The sequence below is a fragment of the Gracilinanus agilis genome, chromosome 2, assembly GCF_016433145.1.
Source record: "Gracilinanus agilis isolate LMUSP501 chromosome 2, AgileGrace, whole genome shotgun sequence".
NCBI classification, from domain to species: domain Eukaryota; kingdom Metazoa; phylum Chordata; class Mammalia; order Didelphimorphia; family Didelphidae; genus Gracilinanus; species Gracilinanus agilis.
In genome coordinates this window covers 488,760,006-488,771,125 of record NC_058131.1, presented here as the reverse complement: position 1 = coordinate 488,771,125, position 11,120 = coordinate 488,760,006, and the positions used below count along the sequence as shown (strand labels likewise).

Below are 11,120 nucleotides of genomic sequence, written 5' to 3'. Positions count from 1 at the left end.
CTTCTCCTCCTTCTCCTCCTCTTCCTCCTCCTCCTTCTTCTCCTCCTCCTTCTTCTCTTCCTCCTCCTCCTCCTCCTTCTACTTCTTCTCCTTCTCCTTCTTCTTCTCCTCCTCCTCCTCCTCCTCCATCTGCTTTCTTCTTCTACAATTTGTTCAAATAGCTCACTTTGTAGTAGTAAGTATACACTATATAATTTTTGCATTTTTTCATTCTTCTGATTTTACCCTATGCAGGTCCTTTAATCTTTCTCAGCTGCAGTTTCTTCATCTGCAAAATGGAAATAAATAATATCATCTACCTGGTTGTTGTGATAATTAAATGTGTAATGTGCTTTGTAAACCTTTAAGTTTTATATGAAGATTAGCTATTATTATTTTGCATTCATTTTTAATTTTGCTTCAACAAATCTGTGGTCTATTTGACTCTTCATAAATAGATGATTCAGAAATGACTTCTATATTATTAATGAGTCACTTGCTATCCATTAAGCACATATAATTTAGTTTTTTCAGTGTTACTGAGGATTCACCATATCCAGAAACATCCTTTTTTCTCAGAATTATTCATGATGTATAAGAATGAAGATTCTTTGTTGTGTACATATCTTTGTCTTCTCTCATTCCTTATTCCTGAATCATTATTTCCATTGTATTTTTCAGCACCCTCATTTATGCCCACTGTTGTATTGGGGTCACTCAGCTTATGTCAGAATAGATTTTGATTTAATGTGAGATGTCTTGATGATTTTTTCATAGAATTTCTCCGTCATTTATAGTGCAATATAAACTGCAGATTTTTTTCATGGTAATCTTTTTGTAAATATTCATATTTGGCACTTTATTGTGAAAAATTTCCAAACAGCCCTTGTAATATTTCTTGTTGCATTTGGACACACAATAATGTCAATACTGCCAAGTCTTTTTTTTCCCCTCTAAGGAGAACCATTATCCTTAGTTAGTTGCAACTGCCTTTTGTCTTCTGATTTTAAAATAACAGACATTTTTCAAAAGTTTAATACTTTCTTTGCAATGTTTTTGTTGGACACATCTAAAGAAGGTGTTTTAACTGTTAACAGATAATCTCTTAGGGTAATCTGGTTTTTCAGACCCCGATAGCAGCCTGAGACACTAATATTTCATGAAAAGGAGCCTGGAAAGGTATATAAAATTTTCATATTTCCTTCTCAGAAAGATTATATCTTCATGTAACCCAAGATTAACAGTGATTTGAATCATATAAGTGGAATATCCTTAGATTCTTTACTCATTAACTAGCTTTCCTTTCTGTAAAAATAAAATGTCAATGAATTGATTATTGATTATAAACTGATTTTGATACTCTGCTTGCTGTGCTTGCAAAGTATCTTCAATTTATATCAGTGAAGTAAAGGTCCTAAGTGAACTTCCCTTCAGGGCCAGGCACAAGGATACTAAAGAAATTCTTGTTATAAAAAATAAAATATTTATTGAAAAATATAAGGATAAAAAGGATTTCTAACTTTAAGAGATTCTAACTCCACCCAAATAAAACTCCCTGGTTCCACAAGGAAATGCTTCTCCTGTTCCACAGGCTACACTGATCTGTCCTGATCTGACTAACCCAAATACTTACTATTCTAAATAAACTAACACTATTATCCTTATAATTCTTAACTTCACCTCCAAATTATAAAAATAACAAAAGTTAGCTGGCCGAGTCTCGCCAAGAACCAAGTTGAGACTCAACCTTAACAGACTCAGAGTTCAAATTAAAGACCAGGGTTTTCTTTGGTCAGAGTTAAAGCGATCTATAAAATAGTAATAGATAGTCAATAGTGTTTCCCAAGTTGGAAAAAGAAAACACTAAGCTCCTTCAGGTCTTTCCCTCCTTTCCTTCTACCTCAGATAGTGATAGAGTGAGAGGCAAAGATGTTATCTCCTCCAAGCCCTCAGAGAGAGTCCCTGAGAGCAGCCTCTGTCTGTGACTCTGCCAATTGCCAGAGAAAAACAATTGCAACTGTCAACATTTGAAACTGACACTGTCTCAGCTCAGCTTGAAACTCCAATTCTTTCTCAAGCTACCTTCTCTACTTCTTATCTCTAAACTAATATAACAAGACTTATTTTCCAGTATGATCCTTATTATAATTTCCCCACTTCAAGCATATGGAGAGATAAAAAAAATATCTCCCGTATGCTCACTATTCTATGTAATTCTAAAGCTATATCTAACATTATTATTATTATATCTCCCCCCCAAAAAAGCCTTAATTTATGCTTATCTTTTCCTATTCATAGTATGTGTATAGGTGTTTGTTGAAAAATTCAAGTGTGGCTAAAGGTTGTATTTGTGGATTAAACAAGGTGCTATTTGTTACATTCAACTTCCTTAGGATGTTGAATGATTATAATAAACCCTTAACATGATAATTTATTAAAAATATAGAGTTGACACACTGGTTACTTTTCTTTCCCACAGTTTTCTCCTATAGAGCTTTTCAGTATCTTGACTACCAAAACCCCACCCCTATAACAGGGCATGCCATGATGTTCTGATTTATCTTAATTTTTTAATTAATAGAACTCATTTTGTAAGAGGTTTCTTCAGAAACATACCTGTGAGGTTACAGAACAAAGACTCTTCTCATTTCTTTCTGCCTTCATTCTTGCTACTCTCTTGCAGCCTTTAGCTAGAGAGCCTCAAAAGATCATCTCCACTACTCAGCTATGTCTCCAGGAATTCTGAAATTCCACTTATGGCATTTTGGGGGTATCACTATGGCTATTTGCTCAGATGTTTGAAGGGTTATCATATGACAAAAAAGGATTAGACTTTGTCTTAATTTTCCATAGAGGGAAAATGAGGGGCAGTGGGCAGAAATTATGAAGGTACCCTTAAGCTGCCTTCTAGAATTGGCAGCATACCTCCTAGCAATTAAAACTATTCTAAAATTTGAAGAGCTGCCTCCAATGCTTCCTTTTTGTTCAAAGTGGTCGCTTATCAGGAATACTGTAGAGTTCAGATTAGATGACCTCTCAGGCGCCTTTCAACTCTAAAATTCTCGGATTCTGTGAAATAAACCATGTCTAGTATGTTCTTTGCTGAATAGTACATAACCTTGCCTTACATAACTTTGCCACCCACCGAATTACTGCTTCCTGCTACACATAGAGTGGTGCCCACTAAAATGTTTGCATTCATCTTTCTGTGACATTTATTGAATTTTTGCAAGTTATATTTTTCTTTCGTGTGGCATAACATCTTGGTGAGCTATATCAATCAGCAGAGTAAGGTAAATGCTAATATTTTAATGTGTGCTGCTGTAGGTGTTTCTTGTCGGTTTCCATCCAAGTTCTGACTCAGCCCAACCCTCTTTAGTTTGTGAGATCTAATAAGATCATAGCACCAGGTGGTATAGCTGTAGGCAGCAAATACTCTGTGCCAAACAGATTTTCCTTTATAGCAAGTTCATAAATGAATGTGGGACACTGAGACACCATAGTCATACCCATCCTAGGTCTCTTTGATTGAGTGCTTTCCCTTTTTAACCATTGATTTCTCTAAGATGTTGCCAATTTCTTGGTCAATGTAATTTCAATGATTCCTACTCTCCTGGTGGGAAGTGATCATTATTGTTACTCTTATGTTCCAAGTTAATGTTTCTTCCATTAAGAGATTCACTTTTGCCTCCTACTCATCATTCCAATGGGCTCTAAAATGATAATTTTTAAAAATTGTCTCTGAGGTAGAACTTGGCTAGAGAAGTTGTATTTAATGAGCAAAATGTTTATTTCTAAGAATTTTCCTTTAAAAACAGATAATTTGAGTTATTTGGAAGCTTTAGAAACAGTGAACAAAGCAAATAAAATATTTGTTATTGAAGATGTACAGCTATATTCTAGTCTATTTCATGCTGTTTGCAGTCAAGCTGTTCACTCAGAAATTATTCAGCTAATTGTTCATTCTTAATGTTCAGGTAATTATTAAGTGTCTACTATATATCAGGCAATTTCCTGACACTGTAGATATAAAAACAGAGAAGTAACAGCCCCTCCACTCAAGGAGCTTACTAAAAGTGGGAGAAGGGTCAAAGAAAGAACAATAATCCATTCATATATACATAGACACCAAATATATATGGATAGGTGCCAAATATTTGGGGAGGCAGAGAAAGCTCTGACAACTAAATGAAGGGGATCAGAAGATAGAGATGGAATATTAGAAAGTGCTGAATTTAAAGACAGAGATCTTTCAAATCAAATATTTGTTCTACTCCTTTAAGACCTTGGACAAGCCCCTCCATTTCCAAAGGCCTCATTTTCCTCATTGGTAATATCAAAGGGGTAGCCTAGTTGACTTCTAAGTTCCCTCCCCTTTCTAAATCTATCAGACTAGCAAGGTCCTCATGTAGAAAATAGCAAATGTGCTAGGATTTAAAGGAATATAAGGATTCCAAGAGACAAACTGAAGTTTTCAAGGCTTCTGTCACCATCACCATTTCACCAGTTACCTGGGCAATCCATTACCCTCCCCTAGCTCCCCACTTTGGCTTTTATCACATAGATACTGAATGAAATCAGATCACTCATGAAAGGTAACTCATTTTTTCATTATATTTAGGAATTATTTTTATCTATCTTGTTACAGATCTTCTAACGAAGAATCAGAAAAAAGAAGAAGAAATGGAATATCTACAGGTAAAGCCATGAATTTGAGTAACCTTCCTTCTGAATTATTTATACTTAAAACCCAATATATATGTGCTTTTATTAGTGATACTAAATGTATAGATTGTTTTCACACACCTGCCAATATGCTGAAAATTGCAGTGCTGGACACAAAAACAAAATTGGGCTTCTTGGCATATGAGGATTCTACATAGGTGTAGAGAAGTTGGTGGTGGTAATATGAAGATGGAGAGATTAGACAAGTTTTTGATCTCCCACTTTCAGAGCCACACAAAGACTTATGAAGACTCTCTGCTATGCATGGTAATACTTGAGATCTGCATTGTTGGCAGCATCATCTACTATGAAGAAATTGTGGTTCCTTCAGATATTGAGATCTCTATCTAAGTATTTATTCTATCCAACTTTCACCATACCAAAGAGAGCCTCTTACAACCCTGATATATAACATAGAGACTAGTGATATTAGAAACTGGGACCAACTTGCTTTCAAGGACCTTCCTCTATCCCTAAGCAGTGATAATAATGGGAGATAACGTCTGAAAGCCATGTTGGCGAACCTATGGCATGCATGCCTAAGAGGGCTGCTTCCCTCCCCCTCTCCACATGCCTGAGGAAATTTCTCCCCAAAGAGAAGGCTTCCTCCCTCCCCTGTCTGGGGTAAGGCGGGGGGTGGGACTCATGTGCGGAGTGAGGGTTGCAATTTGGACACTTGGTCTCTAAAAGGTTCTCCATCACTACCTTAAATCTTATTTGTTTGGATAAAGGGCTCAATAGACCATATCTATGAATGTCATCTCCTCCTCAGTGTCTTAGAATGGTGCATGTATGTATGTATGTATGTATTTAATGACATATTTGGTGATATTTCCAAATACTCAATATTATTTGCTACCCTTTCTTGTACTTGGATGTTCGGTTCTATAAGCACCATACTTACCAGAAGCCTTGACAGGAGTTTTCAGATGAGTAAAAATGAGTTCTCTCAAATCTCTTGTTTCATTTTCCTGTGGTATCTCTTGCCAAAGGGCATCTCAAGTGCCTGTGTTTATTAATGGAAACATCATGGGCTAGCCTCACATGATAAAATCAATCTGAGTAATGTCATGTTGTGGATCAAGAACTTAAAATCACTTGCACAACTTGAGTTCTTCCCATACCTGAAGTCAGCCAGTACATTTGGAAAGAGAGTTCTATAATGGCCCACTGGAGCTGAGCAATGACTGAAGAGTTGGGTGAGAATCAAATCTTGGATCTGATAAATGAAATCAGATTGATGTAGACTTTAAGTGCAAGGGAAGAACTCTGAGATTTGTTCTATGATTATTTTAGTGATTTATCTTCTGGGTATGTATGTGTTTATATGTGTAAGCTCAAGCAGAAGACTGTAGTTTTATTTAACTAGGAGTAATAACTATTTAATTCTTTCCTTTATAGAAAAAATAAATTCTTTTAAATACACTAAATCAGAGCCAGATATAAGAAAACCAAGGATCCATAGTGTTCCATTCTGGTACCTAGAGGAATATCAAAAACAGCCCTGATTCTTGTCACCCTTAAGAAATTAACATGAGTAATTTATATTGTTAAGAATAAATAACTAAGTCTTAATTACCTCAGCAATGTATAAAATAAAAAGCACTAATTGTCTTGGGTGCATTCTGGTTATGTCTAGTGCTAGCCCTTAGAATGGCAACACAACCTTTTCAAATGCTTACTTTCTCAGAATAGGAGCTGTTTGGATCCAGGTTTTTCATTTAATTTAATAGCCTATACTGATGCTCAGATGTTTAGAAACCTTGCCAGCAATTTATTTTGAAATGTCCATTAAGTGAAATAAATGCCCGTTAATGTTATAGAGCTTTGGTACACCAAACACACAACCCATGGGCATTCACAAATGTATACTATCTAGGATGTTGTCTAATGATAGACTAGCAGCTTTAACTGCTGCCTCTTAATAGTGGCAATTAGTGTTTCATGCTAACCCTTTTAAGAAATTTTAAAGTATTAAGGAACCTAATACCCTTTAAGGTGTTAAGGAACCTACTCTCTCCTAAGGTAGTTACATAGCTTATCACTATGACAAATTTTAAAAATAGAAGCCCTCTAGTCTTTAGACTTTTAATAGAAAGGTTTCTTGTTATGTTTTACACTATTACACATGTAAAATCTACTTCAGATTTATTGCTATTACAGGGAAATGAAGAGGGGAGAGAGGGTGAGAATTTGGCTCAAACTTAAAAAAAATGAAGGATAAAAAATTGTTTTTTCATGAAATTGATGAAAAAATTGTAATTAAAAAATAAAGTCTTCTTGTTCTTTGGAACCAAATTTGTATTTTCATTGGTATTTTATTGTAGTTGTTCAGTTATATTCAACTCTTTGTGATTGTGCGTGCTAGTCCCTTCTATCCTCTACTACCACCTGATTTCATTATCATAAGAAACTCTTGATAAGGAAATTCCTTTTTTCCAATGTGGGTAGTCATCTGTTCTTCAAATTAAAATCTTAGAAACTAAGATTTTAATTTGAAAAAAAAAATGACCCATGAAAATGCCTATATTCTTGTGTTATGTTTTCTGCATTTAGATATCTTAGTGATGATAACCATTCAAGTAATGCATTGTAATCTAATAAATTGGCACCATTTTCTTTTAGCAGGATTTGGGGCTGTAAATTTTGGGAAATAGAATAGCAAATATGTTTGCATTTATGTTAAAAAGGTTTTATTTTTCCTTTTTCAATGTAGTGGAAAGGATAGATGGGAAAAAAAGGTCAAGTTTTGTTCATTGAAAAAAAGTTCTGAAAAAAAAGTTCTAAAGACGTGTAGAATTAAAATTAAAGGTTGAGAACTTTGAGATTTTAGTCCTGTCTTTACCACTGACTCACTGTATAACCTTGGGTGAGTTGATTAATTTTGCTATATTTGCTTTCTCATCTATATAATCAAAAGCATAAAACTGCCTTGCTGAAGTGTTTTGTATGGATTAGGTTATTCCAAAAACCTTGGCTAAATACTTTATCTTAATTTACAATGTTGGCAAACCTCTATTCATCTATACTAAAGATGATTTCATTCACCTATTGTTATTTATCCTTTCATCATAATTGATAATAGACTTCCTTTTTAGAGCCATTCTTGCATTAAGATTCTTCAAACCTACTAAGTCTTTAATCCAAAAGAAAAGATTGCTGTTTAATGAATTATTTTTTCATCATTTTTCTCTTCCAAAATATACTGAGTGCTAGTCTGTGGACCCCAGCAATTATTGTTTAATAAAAATATTTTTTAAATCAAATATTTTTATACTTCTCTGACAATGTTTATCTCTGAAGATGCCTCACCATCACTACTCCCTTTTTTTGGGCTATAACTTAAAAACATATATGCAAGTTCTCCTTTAAATTTAACTAGTCTTTAAAGTGAAAATTCATAGTAAAGAAAAAAGCAATGAAATGAACTTAGTAGATAAAACTTAACCTTCAGTTAATATCTGCGTGGGTAATGGAAATCAGTGCTTGGAAACATGAAAAAGAACAAATAGTGAAAAGAAAAAGTTATTTTCATTCTTCTGAAGCATCATAAAAAATGGAGGCAAACAATGCTGCCTATAATTGTAAGAATTCTTCATTGGAACTTAGCATTGTCTCCTCATTGTTGTGACATTCATTCACAGTTAAAATTCTTTTTAGAATCTTATTGCCTTTTACTAAAAATGTGTTGGTGTGGTATCAGAATCCCATTTGCATAAGAGTTTGAAACCCATGGAAACCAGCATATCTCCACTTTAACTCACTTCAGATTGAATAAGCATGGAACATAAACATGAAAGGTGGTTTATTCACCCCAAATTTACTATAAATGTAAATAAACACCCTAATCCTTTTGAACAAATTTTGTCAAGAAAGTATAATCTTCCTTTCCCTTGTCTTTCATTTTCTTCCACGTTGCTTTGCAAAGTACAGGCATGAAAACTCCAGCCAAAAGAGTCAGCATCATATTTAATTGGTGAAAAACGTCAACATGCTCATTGCTGACAGCCATTAAATACAGAGTGTCTGCAAAACACATTCAGTTTTTTGACAAAAAGGTTTGTCCCTCCTCTTATGCCAATATGGCTTTCTGTTCCAGAGTTGTTTGAAGTAGGGATATGACTTTATGGTTATGAACACATTTTTCCCTTGCTCATTTTTCCTCTTGGACTAGTCCCTTTTGCTAGCTTTGGCCTAAATCACTTGCTACTCCATTCTGAAAATTTGACCGGTAAAAAGGCCACATCCGAGTCCTGAGGGTTCCCATTTTAATAAAAACTCTAAACTTGGCTTTTTAGCAACATTTTGAAGAAGGGAATATGTTTCTTTGGGCAGCTACTATATCCATCATGATAAAGGAGGGAGTATGTGTGAGGCATGACTCTAAAGCAATGAGACGGATTGATTTCACAAGGCAGGACATGAAAAGAAATCAGTCTCATTGCTTTGTAGTCACAAGGAACAAGAAAACATTTCAGGTTTGGGACCTGTAATTTGAATGCTGTATGGTTGCCTCTGCATTTTTTTCCCTCTACATTTTACTGATGTTGGTTTTTTCCTTAGAAATCGGTAAGGAATACTTTAGTAATAGAGGGAAATAAGGTTTATATTTTAAGATATGCTACTGGTTTCTAAAAATTGTTCCAGAAGCTAGATTCTTCTTCAAGTACTTTTTTTCTCCTGTCAATGAGCTATATTATGTGTATTTCCTTTTTTTTTTATTTTGTCTTTAAAACAAACTTCCATATAACCCTTCCATACAGGATTTTTTAAGCTAGATTTATTAGGTTATTTAGATTTAATATTATTAGGTCTATTAGAAATGTTAAAAAAAGAAAGAGGAGAAAATATTTCATGTATCCTTTGTTTAATTTGAGCCCCAAGAAGGCAAGGTAACTAAACAATCAATAAATCAAGAAGCTTTAAGTAAGGGTCTACTCTGTGCTCAGTAATTGTGGAAATGTGGAAATGTGCTCAGTATTGAGGAGATTCAAAAAGCAAAGAAAAATAATCCCTGCCCTCAAAGAGCTTAAATTCTCTTGGAGGAGTAAACAGTACAAATGTAATTTTGTACAAAAGAGTTATTTTGGAAGAGAGGGCAGTAGTAGCTGAGGAAATCAAGAAAGGCCTCATGTGGAAAGTAGTGCTTGGGCCTAGTCTTGGAAATCCAATTAGGAGCTCTAAAACATGGGCATGAGGAAAGAATGCATTCCAGGCATGGGGACAGCCATTGTAAATAGAGTGAAGATGAAGAATAATGAAAAAAGACTTATTCCCTATAGGGAAAAAGTATATGTAGGAAAGGCACTAGAATTATAGGCTTTGGGGATTCTTTGACTGTTAGAGCATCTCATCTTAATGTAGGAGCAGTTTGCAAAGGGAAATCTGGGCTGTATTCACATAAACCTAAGCAAAAGAAATCACTAGGGAGAATCAATGATGTGGGTAAATGAATTGGACTAACATTGTTAGACCAGAGAGTTCTGATATTGCAATGTCTCCGCATTTCCTAGTATATAGCCAATGGCCAGAAGCTGAGAATAACCTCAAAATAATTAGAAAGCCATTGGTTATGGTTTTGAAGGATTAAGGACTGTCAGGTTATTTTTTTTAAAGACTACAATGTATATTTCTTTCCTACACTTTTAACATTCTTCACCACAGTTAAAATTAAAGATTTAAAAAATATTGTGGCTGATGAAGAATTACAGGTGATCACCATTTTGTTTCAGCCAATTATCTAGAACACTCAAAGATTATCTATGTCCCCAAGAGGCTGTCTAAAAACAACAGGAGGATATCTGCCTTTTCTAACTTTGATGGAACCTTCCATTAGATTATCTGATAAAAGATTCAGACACCGTCATCAACTTGCCCCACATCCTAAATTTCATGAATCACATAGCTCTCCTTCTTGTCTTCTCTTCTCTCCACTCGTGATTGCTAAGGACTGTGAAGTGGTATCAGGGTTGGCCCTACTCTAAATGAAGACAAGAGTGGAACTCTGTTTTGGTTTTGAGATTCAAAAGAATATGGACTTAAGTAGAAAAATTCTGGGACTTTCCCCAGACATTCTTGTTTAGGGAGGCTATTTACAATCCTTACACTGTGCATTTTGGAATGCTAAAAGTGAAAATGCTCTTGAAGGGTTCATTCAAGTTCATTCATGGAGATCCTCTAAGATGACTCCTAAGTGTCCCCTGCTTCTCTGGTCCAGCTTTTTCTTCTGACTATAGTCCCAGAATTCTTAGGCCTCCCTCCACAGCACTTCAATGAGGGAAAGGAAGGAAGATGAATATAGCTAGATGGTATTTCTGAAACCATATGGTTGCTTGAGGCTGAGACTGTTGATTCAGGAAAATGAAATGGAAAGTGATTACATTGGCCTGTGGAAGAAAGTGTAGGGTAGGTAACAG

At 35.0% G+C, this 11,120-nt stretch overlaps 1 protein-coding gene across 1 annotated transcript in view; it reads left to right on the top strand.

Moving 5' to 3' along the window:
* Window positions 1-11,120, top strand: part of CEP128 (centrosomal protein 128) — a 499,758-nt gene that overhangs the window by 408,798 nt on the left and 79,840 nt on the right. The window contains exon 18 of the mRNA XM_044659982.1: window positions 4,628-4,677. Coding sequence (XP_044515917.1) covers window positions 4,628-4,677 — 50 coding nt within the window. The remainder of the gene's footprint in view (window positions 1-4,627; window positions 4,678-11,120) is intronic.